General features: G+C 41.2%; 1 protein-coding gene across 1 annotated transcript; it reads left to right on the top strand.

Annotated features, from left to right (window-relative positions):
• Positions 1-134: 134 nt before the first annotated feature.
• Positions 135-4,975, top strand: LOC307025573 (transmembrane protein 100). The gene is made up of 2 exons (XM_079660304.1): positions 135-264; positions 460-4,975. Exon 2 carries the CDS (start codon positions 652-654, stop codon positions 1,093-1,095), a length of 444 nt encoding a protein of 147 aa, XP_079516430.1. The 5' UTR covers positions 135-264; positions 460-651; the 3' UTR covers positions 1,096-4,975.
• The last annotated feature ends 15,143 nt before the right edge of the window (positions 4,976-20,118 follow it).

The following is a 20,118-nucleotide window of genomic DNA, read 5'->3' as shown; positions in this document are numbered from 1 at the left end:
CTAAATAATGAATTAATAGCACTGAATGAGACCGCTGAACAGCTAACCTCCCCCTCACCCCTCCTCCACGCAATCCCCCGGATTAGGCAGCCAATCAGAGCCCTACCTCTTCTCATAGGCCCCTCCCCTTCTCGCCTGTTATTATATAGTCTCTGGACATCTCCAGTCACACACACAGACACCGCTGCTGCTGCTGCCACAAGCAGCTCCGGAGAGGAGGCTCCACTAAAAATATTCACCCATTGACAGACTCTGAGAAGCAGGGTGAGTGCATCATCTTTGTAGCTCTTGCATGTGTGTGTGAGGCTTAAAATAACAGACATTTCATTGATGCATTCTTTTCTGTTTCACCTCTTCCTTTGTACCAATTCGTAGGTTTTTATCCGGGGCAGAGCTGGAATGTTGCTATTTGATCTCCTTATCTCATCAGCTTTTCTCTGTGCATCTCTGTTATTGCAGGCACATGCTGGCAGGTATTGATAGCAACAACAACAGAAGCAACCCCACTGGCATTGACGGCACTAGAGGCAACCATAGAGAAACCCCCTGTAGCATCATAAGCGCCAGAAGCAACTATCGGACGCACGCTGAGAGGACTGCCGACGACAGGCAGCCTTTCTAGCGACGTTACCCGCCAACAACAGCTCGAAGATGGGCTGCTCTTCAGGTCGCCAAACCCCGGCGCCGGTACTTCACCCGGACTTGGACTGTGGGAACGGCAGCGAGGCCAACAGCTTACCGCAGGACTCTGAGAACCAGAATCAAGCTTTGAATGGCTTCAGGGAAGGAGAACCCAGACTTCCAGAGACTCTCCCCACGCTGGAGAGACTTGCCCAGGCTACAGGCGGGACAGAAAAGTCCTGGTACCGTTGTGTGTTCCCGTTCGGCGTGATTTCGCTGGTGATCGGCATGGCGGGCACCGGGGTGACGTTCACTTTTAACACGCTGCTCCAGACCAAAGTGGTGTCGGTGGCTCTGCTGTGTGCGGGCGTAGTGATGCTGATCGTGGCGGCCGTCTGCTGGAGGGCCCACAGACTGAGGAAGAGGAAAAAGAAGGAGAGTGGATTCTTCACCGCTGATCAGGGCACTTTGTGATGGAGGGTGGACTTCCCGTCAGATCCTTTTCTTTGTCAGGACGGAGCACTTCAAGTTGGACTGTTTGAAAGAATTTGATGTAGAGAAATCAATGCTTTTCTGCTATGCACTAGCACAGTGATAAAGAGGGTAGAAGAGATTAATTGTACAGGAAACATTGTGTGAGGGAAACTTTTTGATGGCGTTGACTCAGACAGGACCAATGTTTATTCAGAAAAGACAAGTTTACCATCATTACGATCTTGAAGAGAAACAAAGTGTTGTGTCTAGATGGTAACCCTAACCCTGCATTTGAAAACTCATAAAACTCTATTCTAACCATAAAGATTCAAAACCAATGCCTAACCTTTAACATTCTTGCAAAATCAAAGGTTACCACCTAGACATGATTGATTGCCAGGGTCAATTGTACGCCCCTTCTCCTGTTCTGCCTTCGTCTTTATGGATTAACTTTAATATTGAGTGGAACCCAAAGCACATTATAGATAATCGCTCCGAGGATTCTTGTGTCAGAACAATGTGGCACCTCAGGAATAGGTATATACCAATGGTTATTTATCTGCAGCCAAAGCAAAATACGCCTATGTTTTGCTGGTTAAACTGGGCAATTGGCATATATGGGGACATCGTTTTTCCAACCAAGGTTATCATAATAGTAAAAAGAGCTCAGGACCGCAAGTTCATTCTGATAAAACCCAGCCTGGATGTAGAGGATTTTCCTTCCCTGCACAAACCACAGTCTAGTTGCCCTTTTGCACGTAGGCCACTTATTGTCTAACTGCTTCAGTGCACTCACTAGTTGAAAGTGCAGGCAAAATAACTCTAGAAACAGCTAGCACACTCAGAGTGAATAATTCCACACATGCACTCTCTCATTTATGTTTCCACCTGCACTCCAATTTTGTATTACGAGACACAAAGGTCAACACTTTTCTTTTCCTTCCTGCCACCAAGCTTTGTGGCGCAAAAACCACAACCCAGCTGTACCAGATCAACAGAAAAGCCCCACTCCATGGAGTCTTAAGCTTCAGAGGTAATGGACTGTATTTTTAGTCGCTGCACATGAAATTGCTCTCCACAATCTTGGACCTGACGTCAATGACGTTGGATGACAAGGAAATCCCATTAAAGGCATGCTTCAGTGAACACACACCAACAAAGAAACAGAATGGCCTGTGTACGCTTTCCCCAGCTAACCAGAGGGAACCCCACTTGACATTTCCCTGTGAGCATTGAGGGAAAATCCGTTTATTTCTTCTTTTTATTGGCTGCTCTCCCGTGAAGGATTTACACTTTAGTTTATATAGGCGACTGGATATGAGAAATAGGCATTGAGTTAAATCCTAGCCGGGTGCAGGGAGGATTAACTTGCCATTCCTCATGTTCGAGGTTAGCTTTATCACAGAGTGGTAGCTATTGTGTCTTAATGCCTTTGTCCTGGATATTGTCCTTTCTTGAACACCATACACTAGAATCAGATGACTGTAAAGATCAATATCAATGTGTTTTGAAGCAACTATAGCTATCAGATGGTTCTTTGTCAAGCAAAAACGTAGTTGTGGATACAAAATGTAGCAGTGTGTTACCCACAGTAACTATGATGTGTATGGTCTTTAGCACCAGGCGAGTGTTAAAGAAAACCCAGCAGCTTATTGTCAGCTCTAGCGATGTATTTGTATTTGTTGATGATATTTGATTTCTATCTCTTTGATAAACTGTTTACTGGACATCACACGTGGTTCAAGTTTCTTCTGCATGGAGTTGCAACGACAGCAACCATGCAACCTGTTCTCCTGAAATTAGTACGTTTCCATACGAACAAACTGCATTGTCTAATACATCTAAAAGGAACCCATATTTTATCCAGGAGTTTGTATGTTTTACAAATATATTTCTAATATAAGCGAGGGAAGGTTTGGGTGGTTCGGTCAAAAGGAACATCGAACCTTCAAACCGGGGGCTGATGTTCGTGACCCTTTTTTTAAGTTACATAATGCAAGTTAAGTTACGTAACAAACATACCTTTTCAGAGTCTAAACATGATCTCATTTCCAAACTTAACAAAATTGTTTTGTTGGATGAGATGGACTTTTATTAATCCCCGTGGGGAAATTGTTTCTCTGCATTTGACCCATCCTAGTGTTAGGAGCAGTGGGCTGCCATTTTGAACGGCGCCCGGGGAGCAGTGTAGGGAACGGTGCCTTGCTCAGGTACACCTCGGTAGCACTTGGTCTTGCCGGGACTTGAACTGGTGACCTTCCAGTTGCCAAGCCAACTCCCATCGACTTCGCCACCGAAGTCGAAGTTTGAGCTGTTTGGTTTTGTGTTGAACATTCCTACCAAATAGAGTTGTTACAACACTTCCCAAGCAGCCTGTTCTCCTGACAATTAATCTTTATTACAACTAAACTGCATTGTCATTTAGTTGGTAATGGGTTAGGGTTAGGGTTGGGGTTAGGGTTAGGGTTAGGTAAAATATTCTCCTGGATTTTGTTCGTTTTTGTTAGATCCACATATATTTCCAATCTAAGCAAGTAGAAAGAGTTAGTGGCTGGATGGAGTAAACAAACCTCGAGCCTACACAGGTTTTCACTCTGATTTTATTAGTTTTTTTCAGAGCACATCTAGGATGGTAAAAGTGTTTGAGTGGGATAGACAAACATCATACCTTCACCCCCGAGGCCGATGTTTGTGTCCTTCGTGAACCAACTTTCTTGATCAAGGTTAAAGAATAATAATCTTTGACCAAACATAACCACTTGGTTTTGTTGCACTTCAATTTGTTTACCACTTGTTCAAAACTGCAACTGAAATCCAGGAGAAAATATGCTTTCCATTAAACTTAACTGAGAATACTGCATAGTTTTTGGGGAATTTATTATTGAAGAACAGGACTGTCACATATTAATGTTTACGATGTGTCACCAAAGCTACACTTAAGCTGTTCCTTTTTGGTTTACCTACTTTGTTTTCCATGCCCTTTCACAGTTTGCTAATAAAACCCAAGATAATCAATGATAATCCCTCAGAGTATTGACGTGTTCATTCCTGTACACACACATTGTCCTGATATACTGTGTATTCTCCTTATTAGGGACGTATCAGAAATACTGTAGGTACTGTGTCTTTCTAAAACTGTAGCAGCCTTTCTGAATGTCCCCTCAACAGTGAGTGTCTTATGAACATCTTTGTACAGACTGTATTTGTGTATCGTCTGTTTTGAGTAGACACAGATTTAGACACAGAGTTCAGTACGTATCTATCAGTCGCCCACACTATTATTTTATTTGAAAAGCTCTCTGATTGTAATAATATGAAGTGTGTTGCTGTGAGTATTAATTCTAATTGTTTCATTCCAAAATAACACATCTGCCATTTGAAGATATCATAACAAAAGTGACAATTTCTATTAAAGTGAAGCACATGATTATTATTATTATGTTTTGTAACCGGTCACAAGTACGTTTCAGAATGTATTTTTTTAGGTCGAACTGAAATAAATACCCACGGTTTTCGAATGAAACTATTCCTTTTCTTAAGTGGTTGTGGTCAATTTGCTTTGAGTGTGTTGGCATGGCCCAGCTTTTCTCTGAGTGCCTATTACTTGCAAGATAAATATTCCCCTGTTAGGTGAACAGTAAGTAATGTAAGATGTATGTACAGGCAAGCTGATGCCATTATTGAAGTGGCCCAAGAGGCAGAAATATTTGTATTCCAGTCAAATTGGTCTGTATACGTAACTCTACGCAATGGTTTATTTAGTTAAAAACAGAAAGAACGAAATATATTTATTTTTTGGCTCAAGTGTGTTTCTCTGTTGTTTACTGTAAGCTGTCTAACTCCTGGAATAAACACAAGTCCTTTTTGGAAGGAAGCTCTACAGATGTCGTTTTTTTTTCCACCTCGCTGGGAAAGTGCTTTTGAAAAAGCCATTTAGTGTCATTAGTGAAGTCATTCATAAGGAGCATTTGGCGAGCACTTAGCAGCAGCTCAGTGATGTGAGCACCATTTCCCCCTCATTTACAACATATGTTCTCATTCTGTAGTAAACACAGGGAACACATGCTACAGCTGGTGCCATTATCTTATAATACAGCACTTAAGTTGATTTATAAAAGGCAATACATTAGCTAGAGCACAGATGGTTTGATTATAAGCCAAAGACAAAAACATGTTATTCATTCAACTACAACTCTAGGAGAAAATCAGTATGCAACATAGTTTGGATGTAGTATTAACTACAATAAAGTACAATAGTTGTCAGTTATTATTTCATTTGGGACTGTGTGTGCCTTGTTCCATATCATAAAACTAAAATGTAAATATCTTTCAGATGGCTTCGGCCATTTCTAAGGTCTTTTTAAAGTAAGCTTAATGACGCGGCCTCCTTCAATACTTTAGTATCATGTAGAATCAATGAAAGGTAAATTAGAAATGAAGGTTTGAAAGCATTATAATGAGACAATGCTAATTTAAAGGTTGGATATGGTGGTGGGGTGGACTTAGTGTGCTGGACTTCGAAACAGGGGATAGCAAGTTCCCACTGCAGTCAGCACGTCGTTGTGTCCCTGAGACACTTCACCCCAAATTGCTCCTGTGGGGATTGTCCACAGTACTGAATGTATGCAAGTCGCTTTGGATAAAAGCATCTAACAAATGACATGTAATGTAATGAACATCTTTATATATTGAGTGTTGAGATATGCTAGTAGGCCCAGACCCCAGGAACAGCGCCAGCCGTTTTCGTAGTGGCCAAACGGAGGTACTACAACTTCCATTCTAGGAATCAATGGGCCAAAAAAACCGTTTTGATTTACATTTGGAAAGAACCATTTTTATATAGGCATATATTTAAATTTGAGCTAAATAAACTACCCGGTACGACGGCTCTCCGCCTCAGACGCTGCATCTGCTTTCTCTTTATACATCAGTGAGTGTGTCTGAACTGCTAGCTAAATACTAAACACAACATGCTAATGTGCTAACAGTGACAAAGCAAACATGCCAATTTAATGTTTCCTTTTCCCCCATTTGAATTTAGCACGCAAAGCAATGTGCTAATTACCAATTAACATAAAGTACAGATGGGGGTGATGGGCCTATCCTTAGTTTTGCAGTTATGTGAACATCATAGAATGAGTTGCATTGGATCACCAAAGTCATTTAAATTCAACTTAAAGCATGAATGCGGACAAAATATCACTCAAAACCACAAGTTGAATCCCTTAAGGCACAAGAAGAATAGTCAGAGGATCTTAAAAAGCATTTGCATCCATTATTTCATCCTAAATGTCAGTCTAGACTTTAGGTAAATTGTGATAAATTCTATTCTCAGAGAGAGTGAGATTACAATATTCATGAAGCCGAAGAATTTAAATACGATTGTTTAGCGTTACGGCATCAAATCCTTTCATGCAGCAACAAATCATCTCTCGCTTTTGTTGTCATCGTCCCGTCAAATTAGCATGTCCCACATAACTTCTAATTAGTGTGCTCTACTTATTAGTCACGCCTATCACCCAAAAACTCTCAGCCGTGAGGACCTCTATTGATTTCCAACCAAAGCATCTGGCTCATCGCCGTCGTGGCACCTTTGTGAACGCAGCTGTTTCTATGATTATTGAAATGAGCACCCATCGTGAATGCGCCCACGCTTTCTCCTCTTCATCTTCTTCCTCCTCCTCCCATCCACCCGTTTATTAGGGATTGTGTCATTCTCCCTCCATCTCCTATACTCCCCCTGGACCGAGCTAAAAATAACCGGGGCTGATGCAGAAAGCAAAGGGTTGGTTGAGATGCTGGGGGAGAGATAAATGTGTAAAAAGGGCAATGTGTAAAAGTGTAATTTGTTAAATGACACCCCACAATTTTCACATTTCTGTAGATAGACATAGGACATTATACCGAGTGAAGGATTCTCAGATTGATTTTCACATCAAACCTTAATAAAGGAATGGTCATTTAAATTGACTTCTGGTGGTTTGTAGAGAAACCTCTAACCCTAACCCTGACGTTATTAAATCCTCAATCAATTCAGTATGCAATTAGAGCATCCATACATCCGATATCAAGATGTGTATATTGTTACGACCCGGGGAAGTTATGTTGTTTGGTGCCCGGTAGCTGATTGGCTGCCCTCGACAGACCGATTGGTCCACCTGGGGAGACGGGAGGATATTTAGCGGCAGCCGTGCAGTTCCTCGGCCGCTCTCACTGACTCAACTTCTCCTACTCCCAACGCGGCGCTTATTCTGAGATTATGTTCTATGGTGCTGTGTTCACACCTTGATGTCGTTGTCCTTCTCCTCTGGCAGCGGGCCATTTATATCTCACCTGTCTTTAAAAGACAGATGTATGTTCTCAGGAGTACAAAACCTTTTTGTTTTCTCTTCCCTTTTTGGATTGATCGTTTTCTCCTTTTTAAGTTAGTGTAGGTAAGAAGCCTGTATATTTATTTTCTCGGTTAGGTAAGATTTTGAGTTCTAAGGTTTGTTTCTTTTTTTTTTTTTTGTATTACTCCTATTTTTATATCATTTTTGGTAAATAAATGTCTCTGACTCAGTGTCGGTGTTCTTGGGAGTGGGGGAGAGTGCATTTTGTACTGCGCCTATGGGTTCCCCTAGACCTGGGCGTAACAATATTCATAATAGATGACATGATGACTAATAGTATTTCAAAAAGGTGTTGCTCGTAGAGACAAGCCAACAGTGAATCATCCGGTGGTTCAGTTCCTCTCAGGATTTTTTCGGATTTCAGGTAATCGTTTTGCTTTTTCCAACCAGGTAATTTCGCTATTAAAGTGTTCAATTCTTACCGTTCTCATCAGTATAGTCAGCCCAATTTTTAGCTTTTGTTTTCCAGTGAAAGTATCTCGCAGGAAATGGCTTTTGTTATTACTCACAGCTGTAGAACAAGCAGATATAAAAAGACTCAGATGTTGACTGCACTCAGGTAAAACAGGAATGTAGGAAGACTAATTCAAGTCATGCAGCAGCCGAAAATACCAGATTAATAAAAATAAATAACTTGGATAATTTCATGTATTGATTGCTCTGTGGATTTACAGCATTTCAACAAAAGCTCTTTTTTTTTTTTTTTACTTTTGCCCATATGTCCACTCTTAATGCTAAGCTAAGCTAAACACTTAACCAACACACATGGTATTGATAGCGATATTCTTATCTCAATAAAAAAAAAACAGTAAATGTTTACTCATTAGTTAGCTAAAAAGGAAATTATAATGGATGTCCGATGCCTTTCCTGCAAGTAAACGCCCAAAATCATATGCTCCTGAAAAACACAGGTAAAACAAAATGCTATCTCCGCTGCTAGCCCTACTGCACTGAAACTGCACTTTAGATATATTATTAACAGTTTAAATTGTATACCCCGTTTATCTAGGCCCGTTTTGTTTTATGTATACATGTCACACTGTGGGTGTAGTGGCCAAAATCCCAACAGGTTTGTCTTGTAACCTTCACCTCAAAAGTGTTTGTTCTTGGCCACATGTAGAGCTTGGGCCTCGGAAGCAGTGTCAGACTCGCAGTACACAATCCACTGGACGTTTCGGTTGCTTTTCAAGGTTTATTTCCAATAAAACATAAACAAAATACGAAAACAACATTTAACATAAACTTAAACAGCAGATCCTAATAATCCGTCTTCTACTAAGCATACGGTTGCGTCTGCGTGTCAATGACGGTATTGCCGCTGCCTGCTGCTCTACCGTCACACACCGCACCTCCAACTTAAAGCCTTAGCCCCGCCCCCTTCACCTGAGCAAAGCACACTTCTCATTGAAACAGAAAAATGCATTAATAAAGGTTCCAAATAAATCAAAACAAAATAAACTTAAATGCGGCTCCTACAGTGGGAATGTGGGAAACGATATCTCGAGATTTCTGGATGTAGGCCTATAACACATGTAGGCCTACAATATTTGACAATAAAGCTGACTTTGACTTTTGACTATTGATAGTATACAGTCGATGGTAACAGATGGTAAAAAACACCTGTCTAATAGCAGTGTTTGGCACAGTGAGGGGGATATCTCATCTGTTTATTCAAGTGGTTTACATACTGTAAATAACTCCGCTACTGACACGTGATATTTCCATCTGTGTTCGAGCAGACCTCTGGGGTGAAGCTTCGGTAGCTCTAATCATCTTTAAATATCACGTTCAGAGCTGATTGCTGCTTCCCCCTCTCCTCCTCTCTCGCTATTACCGTTGCCCTTTTGTCATATTTTCATCTGAGGTTACTTGCAGCATCATGTACAAATCATCACGTTACCAATTTCGGTTAATTAGCCGATCGTGAATTCCTTCTGCTTTGATTCTCGGAGGCTCCCGGTGTGAAGGTTGCTAATTATCATGGAGTGAAGTCGCAGTTCTGATCTGTGAGCAACACGTCTTTCCCTCACCACCTTCTAACCTTCTGCTCCCTCGAGTACTTTCACTTTAGCTGCTTGTGAACTTCCACACCACTGCTATGAGAGGTAAGTGCTGCATTGCATTTTAAAAGCAAACTCCTGCGTGTTTTTTTTTTGCTGTAATGGCATTGAAAGCCATTGGAAATAATGGGCTTCAGAGCAAAGTGGTGCTGCTGTGGTGTTTGAAAGAGCCATGGGGGGGGGGGGGGAACTAATGGTCTGGTTTTCATGGAAGTTGTAGAAGGGTGACGTTGGGCTAAAGAACAACTATCCCAGTCAGATAAATGGCATATTTCTTTTTGGTTTCTATCTACGCTGGGATCCTGAGTCGTGGCTGAACCTGAGTCCTGATCTGAGTCCTGGACTTCGAGTCGTGGCTGAACCTGTCTGACTCTCATCATACTACTTCCCTGATTGCTCCCACAGGATTGTTCTTATTATAGACACATGCATTTCCAAACATTTGGTCTAACCACGCTGTAAAATGTATTATCTCTTTGATTTCCACACGGCATCTATTGCACGTCTGTCCGTCCTGGGAGAGGGATCCCTCCTCTGTTGCTCTCCCTGAGGTTTCTCCAATGTTCCCCTTTAAACTGTGGGTTTCTCTGGAAGTGTTTCCTTGTACGATGTGAGGGTCTAAGGACAGAGGGTCTGAGGACAGAGGGTCTAAGGACAGAGGGTCTAAGGACAGAGGGTGTCGTATTGTCATACTGATATTCTGTACAAACTGTAAAGTCCACTGAGACAAATGTAACATTTGTGATATTGGGCTATATAAATAAAGATTGATTGATTGATTGATTGATTGATTGATTGATTGATTGATTGGTTGATATTTCTCACTTATGAAACTGCCTTGCCTCTCAGAGTGCCCTTTTAGTTCTGACTGTCTTCAAATCTGAAACTTACGGATTATGGTTAGCTTTTTTTATATAAAGCATCTTTCAAACACAATTGAAAAGTGCTTTGTATAGGCAATAACACATAATGATTGAGAACAAAATAAATCGAGCACAAAACAATTCATGAGAGATGGAAAAATTAGTTTAAAATAGACATTGTATTTCACATAATGCTGCAAGAAGTGCTGAAGTTCAATGATAAAACATATAGAAGTTAAATTACTTCTGCAAGGTCTCATTAGATAAGATAAGTACTTTATTGATCCCAATTTGGGAAACGTTGTGTTGCAGCAGCATAAAAAGACATAGTATTGTACAATACAAATGTAAAGAAAAAAAACCTATTAAAGGGTGCTCAAACTCATTCAGCATAGTGAGTACTTCCCTTACACTTCGTGACACTTATATCTACATATGCATCTGTGCAGATAGGAGCTGACCATATATCGCCTCATCCACCGTGTGAACTGACCAAGTTGTTTGGTCAGTAACTCCACAGGACTCCATTTTATTGGAGTGCAAAGCAATTTTCACATCTCAGATCCTCTCCCACTGATCGATGTCTTCGAGTCCGGAGCACTTCCTGATAAGCTGTTGTAAATTACTTTTCCCTCTTCCTGCTTTCCCCTCTTGCTTCCTCCTTCTGCTACTACATTTCCCAGAGTGCTTTAAGCATGCAACTAGGAGTACATGCATGGAATGGTTACTTCTTATCAACACATATTTGCATGTATATTGTTAAAACGTACGTATCAACATGGATGTCCTACCTCCTTCATGCGCCTATGACGCTGTTTGCCAGTTGCTCCAATGACTTTACTTCAACTTCTTGTGTTTAAAGTAATACTTATTTTGTTATTCTAATATGGTGCAGCTGTGAAAAAACCGAATTGCCCCTTGGGATTAATCAAGTATATTGATTCTGATAAATCCCGCTTAAAACCCACCTCTTCTCCTTAGCATTCGAAACCAAGTAGATTGTTGCTTTTATTTGCTTTCAGTGGTCTATTGTTTTTACTATATGGCTGCTTTTATTTTGATTTGGTAATTGTTACGTTTATTCTGGTTTGTTTTGTGTTCGTACCTTTTATGTGATTTTATACTTATTTTTATGTTTTGTGAGCTGTGTGATTTTATATAGAAAGTATCTCTCTGTATAGCACCACTGGTCTGGAGGTTTTAAAGTGCTTTATAAATAAAGTTGGATTGGATTGGAGAAGAACATACACACAAGATTTTATAACTTGCTGTAGACATATGAAGCTCAGCGTTCAGCTCAAGTTCAACCAGGAAGACCGTCTTTACTCTTCATTTACTATTCCCATGTTACTACTCTCTCTCCTCTCAATAAGTGATCGGGGGCGTCGCTCTCCAGCTTAACCAATCACTTTGCTCTATTCCCAAGAGCCTATCACAGCGCTGTGCCAAACCTTTTAAGTCTGCTCTCTTCCCTCTGACAGCTGTCCTTTCAGGTGACTCAACCCTCCTCCACCCCTTTTCACCTCCTGTCCCTCTGAATCCAGGGTCAAGCTAAGCCCCTCCCCTTCAGACCGAACCCAACTATCCATTCATCACCACCAGGGTCAAGCTAAGCCCCTCCCCTTCAGACCGAACCCAACTATCCATTCACCACCACCAGGGTCAAGCTAAGCCACTCCCCTTCAGACCAACTCCAACTATCCATTCACCACCATCAGGGTCAAGCTAAGCCCCTCCCCTTCAGACCGAACCCAACTATCCATTCACCACCACCAGGATCAAGCTAAGCCACTCCCCTTCAGACCGAACCCAACTATCCATTCACCACCACCAGGGTCAAGCTAAGCCCCTCCCCTTCAGACCGAACCCAACTTTCCATTCACCACCACCAGGGTCAAGCTAAGCCCCTCCCCTTCAGACCGACCCAACTATCCATTCACCACCACCAGGGTCAAGCTAAGCCACTCCCCTTCAGACCGACCCCAACCATCTATTCACCACCACCAGTGTCAAGCTAAGCCACTCCCCTTCAGACCGACCCAACTATCCATTCACCACCACCAGGGTCAAGCTAAGCCCCTCCCTCGCGTATCTCTGCAATAAATATGTATTCTTACATCAAAACCGTCTCTCCTGATTGAAGTAAAATAGGTTTAACTAAGTGGGAAGATGAAGACAGATGTGCAGGAGCGGTGATGTTAGCAGACAAGCCAACAATTTAAGCTAACCCTAAGTAAAGTCTACAATGCTCTTTGAAGAATAGAGGTGAAAGGAACCACCATAAGACTTAAAGGTGAGCTATCATGCAAAATGCACTTGTGTACGTCTTTTCTACATGAATATGTGTCCCCGGTGTTCCAGGGAACTCACGAAGTGTCAGAAAACACAACCCTCTCTATTTTCCTCCATACCCAAATCTCTTAAAAAGGGGCTGCAACGGATCTGACACAGACTGATCCAGATTTGAACACTTCTATGACGTCACAGAAATGGCGCTACGGCTATTGGGCCAACTCCACCAATCAGGAGGAGACAGCCACGGACATTGCCGTTGGAAAGCGCTGGAGACGCTGTAGTACATATGCCAGGGCCTGTAGGTGGTGCTGTTCTCACAGAATCAGCCCATGATGCAAAGACAGTGTTAAACTGAGCGAAATGAGGAATGGCTAAAATGCATGATCTGTTTGGTATTTTGAAAAATTAAAAGTATAAATATGCCTTATATAGGTATGGCCCTACACTATGTTATTCAAATATAGCATGATAGGTCCACTTTAAAATAACCAGCACTGTGCTTCTGTAAAGGGCAAATATTTGAATACTTGATTTCCCACCTCCTCAGATAGTTTTCTAATCTTCAGTGTTGCAATATTACCATTATAGTAATTCTGTTTCTACCCCAGCCTGCGCTTTTCCTCAGATTCGAGACTCCAATCAAAGAGATGTTGCCTTCTGATAAAAAAAATCTCCATGATATATTCGTCCTTGCTCTTTGTCCTCCACGACGCACTTGATGGATTGGAATATTTTCGAGACCTTGATTGAATTCCCGGTCACAGGCTAGAGGAAAGAAAGTCGCATAATTAGTTTAAAGGAATGCACTCTTGGTTTGCTGTAATGTTGGAGGCTGTGAAGGGTCGGCAGGACAGTTCAGATAATTATAATTATTAACTCATAACTGAACTGCGAGATGTCTGGAAAAAACAATTCAAACGAGAAGGGCCCTTGGCGAGACGACCACCAAAGCCATTTCTTGAGGTGAATGAAAATGAGTGTGTATCTGTCTCGTGATTGGGATCCACTTCTTATTTGAATGAGTTCTTACTTTAACCAACGAACACCCGACCACCAAGTTTCGTGATGATCGGGCTTGTGGTTTTTCTGTAATCCTGCTGTTTAATAGATGGACTAATCCACTCAGAAACAGTCTTAAATCATGAATTCCTTGGCGAAGATCAGAACTAACTTCTTCTACAATTTAATAATGAAATCAAAAAAGATTTCAACCAATCGTTAAATTGCCTCAAACACTCTCAAATACGGATGATGTACTTGCATGCAGATTAGATTTTGTAAGTGTTAATGGCCATGGTATTAGCAACGGACAGTTTTGAAAAGACAACAGAATACACTTGTACTTATCTTGTTCTTGTGTGATCTGTGTATTTGGTTATTGATTATAAACTTGAGAGTACAATATGAAAAATCATGTTTACAATTTGATTGGTCACACATTACCTATGCTAACAGCCCATCAACGTTGACCTAAATTACAAGATAAGGTGCATTCACAAATACAAATAAGACAAACGCTACCACGCAAAGAGGCTTAGACACGTTTAAAAGATTCAAAGGTTGCAACATGTACAGTAATAAAAAAACATTAAAAAATAGTGCAAGAACTCTATATACGCATAAATAGAATATGATATGTACAAGAACATAATGTTAAATGTAATATTGTACAGTAAAATTAAATTAAATACGGTTTATTACGGTGAAACTATTTTGATAAATAAGTTAATTGCAGGATGACAAACAGATTAATGTTTATCGAGACACTTAACAGAGCTCAGGTGTTTAATAGTCTTATTGCCTGTGGGATAAAACTGTCCCTGAGTCTGGTGGTTTTTCATGTCTCTTCTACATCAACATGTGTCCCTCTTCTTCATGTCTCTTCTACATCAACATGTGTCCCCTCTTCTTCCTGTCTCTTCTACATCAACATGTGTCCCCTCTTCCTCATGTCTCTTCTACATCAACATGTGTCCCCTCTTCTCCATGTCTCTTCTACGTCAACATGTGTCCCCTCTTCTTCCTGTCTCTTCTACATCAACATGTGTCCCCTCTTCCTCATGTCTCTTCTACATCAACATGTGTCCCCTCTTCTCCATGTCTCTTCTACATCAACATGTGTCCCCTCTTCTTCATGTCTCTTCTACATCAACATGTGTCCCCTCTTCTTCATGTCTCTTCTACATCAACATGTGTCCCCTCTTCTTCATGTCTCTTCTACATCAACATGTGTCCCCTCTTCTTCATGTCTCTTCTACATCAACATGTGTCCCCTCTTCTTCATGTCTCTTCTACATCAACATGTGTCCCTCTTCCTCATGTCTCTTCTACATCAACATGTGTCCCCTCTTCTTCATGTCTCTTCTACATCAACATGTGTCCCCTCTTCTTCATGTCTCTTCTACATCAACATGTGTCCCTCTTCCTCATGTCTCTTCTACATCAACATGTGTCCCCTCTTCTTCATGTCTCTTCTACATCAACATGTGTCCCTCTTCCTCATGTCTCTTCTACATCAACATGTGTCCCTCTTCCTCATGTCTCTTCTTCATCAACATGTGTCCCCTCTTCTTCATGTCTCTTCTACACCAACATGTGTCCCCTCTTCTCCATGTCTCTTCTACATCAACATGTGTCCCCTCTTCTTCATGTCTCTTCTACATCAACATGTGTCCCCTCTTCTTCATGTCTCTTCTACATCAACATGTGTCCCCTCTTCTCCATGTCTCTTCTACATCAACATGTGTCCCCTCTTCTTCATGTCTCTTCTACATCAACATGTGTCCCCTCTTCTTCATGTCTCTTCTACATCAACATGTGTCCCCTCTTCTTCATGTCTCTTCTACATCAACATGTGTCCCCTCTTCTTCATGTCTCTTCTACATCAACATGTGTCCCCTCTTCTCCACGTCTCTTCTACATCAACATGTGTCCCCTCTTCTCCATGTCTCTTCTACATCAACATGTGTCCCCTCTTCTTCATGTCTCTTCTACATCAACATGTGTCCCCTCTTCCTCATGTCTCTTCTACATCAACATGTGTCCCCTCTTCCTCATGTCTCTTCTACATCAACATTTGTCCCCTCTTCTTCATGTCTCTTCTACATCAACATGTGTCCCCTCTTCTTCATGTCTCTTCTACATCAACATGTGTCCCCTCTTCCTCATGTCTCTTCTACATCAACATGTGTTTCCTCTTCTTCATGTCTCTTCTACATCAACATGTGTCCCTCTTCCTCATGTCTCTTCTACATCTACATGTGTCCCCTCTTCTTCATGTCTCTTCTACATCAACATGTGTCCCCTCTTCTTCATGTCTCTTCTACATCAACATGTGTCCCCTCTTCTCCATGTCTCTTCTACATCAACATGTGTCCCCTCTTCTCCATGTCTCTTCTACATCAACATGTGTCCCCTCTTCTCCATGTCTCTTCTACATCAACATGTGTCCCCTCTTCTTCATGTCTCTTCTACATCAACATGTGTCCCCTCTGTGGAAAGAGACTCTGAAAGTTTCAGGAACAAAGATTCTCTCTCTTTTTGATCCATTTCTATAAAAACCTGTCTGAAAATGAGCTGATCAGATTTTGGCCACTTTATGATGTCATAACCATGTTTTATCTTGTGTAACCATTAGCCAATCAGCAACCAAGGTAACCCCCCCCCCCCCCCCCCCACCCTTATCACCTGAATCTCCTCCTAGAGCACCATTGACTTCTTTTTAACCAAATCTCTCTCAGAGGGGCGTGGGGAGGGGCTCCTTATTTTCATCTAAAGTAACAGAAAAGAAAATTCCTTTTTTTATAAAGTCCTTTTTCGAGTTCGAGAGGTTCTTCTCACCTTGAGAAACTGTCACAGAGTGCCAAGAGAAACCCAGTGTTACGTAGTGAATGATCCTTTTCTACAGCCCACATTTTGACGTGGGAAAAGCAAAGGTGTTGTTGCTGAGAACACTATCAGGGGAGCTGTTGAATTTAATCGTACCGGTATGTCAGGTGACACCTCTGCTTTTCCCGTGTGATATGTCAAAATGTCCTCTGTGAAAAGGCCTGTGGCGACAAGGTTGGGTGGTTACAAATAATGACTAGATTTATCTTTAAATATCTGCTCCTCTGACATCGGCTCATATGCTGGAGGGGAAATGATCTCGGGTTGTTATCATTATGTATTTATTTCAACAAGGACCATGCACATTCATCTCAGAAAAGAGAGGAGATGAATTATGCCCGATTTTAGCTAATAGCTCATTTCCATCTGCAGTCCTTCAAACATTGCATAATCTCTATCACACAAAGAATTAGAAAACATGATTTAAGTAAAGGTCAATAAAATAATACACAGTACAGTTAAAATATAATATTACAATACAGTTCAAATTGAATTGATTGTTCATCCCATTCTTCCCAAAGGAACGCCTTGATGGAACTTCTTCGAATTCGCCACCAACAACAACTTGGACTACAGCATCAGACTGATCTGATTTCGCTGGTCAAATGTCACACAGATGCTGAAGTGATGACATTTTATATCCAAAAGGTCAACTTCACTGTGAAATAATGATGTTCTGCAATGACAATTGTCTGGCTGATATTCAATTCAGCGGCCAGATGAATGTGTGGATGTTACCACAGGAACATTTATAAAAAAGAATAGCCTCCTGAAAACATTTTCCGTTAGTTAACCTTAAACCATATAGGAACATTATTTGAAATAATAAACATCCTCAAAAGGTTCTTTGAACATCAGATGAAAACGTTTAAGTTAAAACATTATTAGAACCTGTAGGTAACGTTAGCCAAAGTTGTGAGAACGTTCCCCGCTGTGAAGACGTCTTTATTGATCAATCACGCATCATCAAAACATGAGTACAACTAATCACTCGAAGGAAGAAACGCGCAGGAAAAGTCTGTTTAAAATGCATCTCGAGTGGCTTATAGAAGCAAATGAAGTACTCTGCTCTCTGCAGTACTACAGGAAGGTACTGAGTGTACTCTGTGCACAGGGGCGGATCTACCTGGGTAGCAACAGCCACCCTAAACAATAGCCTTGCCACCCCAGCTGGAATCGTTGTTTTGAAAGAAAAGTTGTGGCTCATCGGACATTTATGAGAGAAAGTCTCGAATGTCCGAGAGCAAGTGAATGCAGCACAAGACGCGCGTTTTGTAACCCCTCCCCTGGCGTGAGCGTGGAAATATGATTGGTGGCGATTTCATTTGAACGAGACGGCGCAAAACGAGAAGCATTCGGACCCAAGTAGACGGAAGGAATGAGGTATTTGCGGTCTACAATGACAGAGAAGAGACTCAAGTTTGGCTGTACTCAGCTTTGAATCAAAACACACTAGAGCTGTTGATCTTAATAAGTTTGTGTGGTGTTTTGCTGAACAAGGTGGTAATCGCCGCATTCAGCTGTAGGCATGCAGAGCCGCGGGAAGGTATTTTGAGTGGGGGTGGACCAAGCCCCAAGGAAGTGCGCCGGACTCAGATGAAAATATTCGTAGTGGCCAAACGGCGGTACTACACTTCCGTTTGGTTGCCAGGCCCGGAAACACTTTTTTTCACTTTTTTTTGACATAAATAACGTATCTATGCCACAATTTTAGATGCAGATTTTGTTAGACTAATACGTTTGCGCTGTGGACCAACACTATACATTGACGGGGAAGAGGGTAGCAATAAAGATAACACCATTAAACAGTTACACAACATAACAGAAATAATATCGATAGCAGCGTCCCTAGCAACCACCTTGGTAACAATGAAAACGTTGTATAGACACAATTTCCTGAAGTAATCTTCATAATAACTAGCAAACTAAAGATCATGTGCATCCACTGCACACATAATCTGAAATAACAACTCATATTTCTCGCATCAAATGACATCAAAACGCATTTTAACGGCCAAACTAACTTTAAAATAGGCATTTTCCACAGAGACTAAAACGAATGTCGGCCATGTTTTTTTTTTCTGCAGGGAGAAATTTGAAGATCACGTGACTTAGACGCCAGCCATTGGAATGAATGGTGAAACAAAACGTAGGGATCTTACCATTTCAGAGGCGTTTTTGTAGAAATACTACGTCCCAAGTTGTGGACCAACGTAGTTATTACACGTTTTTTTATGAGACTGGGTTGGAAAGACTCCTTCTGGTCATCCCTACAGTAAATCGAGGTTGAAGCAGCGAGGAGACAGAGCCTTTGCTGTTGCAGCTCCAAAGTTATGGAACGAATTGCCCCTCCAGGTTAGACTTGCTCCAACTCTGCCTGTTTTTAAGTGTCGTTTAAAAACCCACTTCTTTTCCCTCTCATGTTCAGACCAGGAGACACTTGTGCTGTTAAATGTGGGTTTTTATCTTACTAGTGTCTTGTATTGTTTTTACGTCATGTAGGAGAGTTTCTCAGTCTGTGGCTTCTGATCGGCTTTCATTGTCTCGTGTTTTACATTTGTTTCATGTCCTGTCTGTTTTTTATGTATTTATGCTATGTTTTTATACAGTTGTTGATGTACATCACTGTTCAACTCTGTTGTTTTTAAATGTGCTATAGAAATAAAGTGGATTGGATTGGATAATGATCAACGAAAAGTATAGGGAAATAGAAAATAAAACTGATGATATGACAAAAAAACTTTATTAATCTGTGTTTGATGACCAATTGAAAAACACGAGGATGTTAACAAGTGATAAAATGTGGAAAATAAAACTAATAAAAGTCATAATAAACAACATTTAAGTGAAAATACAGAGAATTAAAAATTATGATTAAATAAATGATTAAATCTTAATAATAGAAATAGGTAGAATAAAGGAAGTAAAGTAAAAATAACGATACAATTAAGACCAATTATCACATTTAAAACAATGATATAGCACCTTTTAGAGCTCCTCTGATACACTTCAAAGGGTTTGACAAGCACTTGATAAAGATGTGAAAATAAAATAGATTAAAAACAATAAAAAAAAGTCATTCAAAAAGACAATGAAATGGAGAATAAAGATGATAGAATTATAAAGTACAAAATAACCAGACCGCTTTTCAAGCTCCAGCTCCGAACCGGCCCTGAAACAACGTTGGTGTGAATGAGGTATGATAGGAAAGGAGGGAAGGAGATGTGGAGGGGAGGAGGTGAGGAAGGGAGTGAAGAAGGGGGTTCAGTCTCCTGGATCACGTTAGGTAGGGGCGTCTCTGTGATGGGGTCCCGTGGAGGGGAGGGGGCGTCATGGGAAGGGGACACCTCGGGGGGGGGACTCCTCTGAGGAACTCACCTCACGATGGACTCTAAGGAATCTGTGGTTTCTTCTTCTCCATTGAGACACATCTGTCTGAACATATTTAAAAGAAGGTGTCAACCACAGATCATCACAGGATAAGGATTTTTTCTATATAAAAGCCCCCCCACACACACACACACA

Source organism: Notothenia rossii (genome assembly GCF_949606895.1).
Source record: "Notothenia rossii genome assembly, chromosome: 11".
NCBI classification, from domain to species: Eukaryota; Metazoa; Chordata; class Actinopteri; order Perciformes; family Nototheniidae; genus Notothenia; species Notothenia rossii.
Note: the sequence above shows the minus strand (reverse complement) of the source record. Positions and strands in the feature narration are given on the sequence as shown.

Coding starts and splice junctions, on each gene's coding strand:
- LOC307025573 (XM_079660304.1), top strand. CDS start 652: ATGGGCTGCTCTTCAGGTCGCCAAACCCCGGCGCCGGTACTTCACCCG.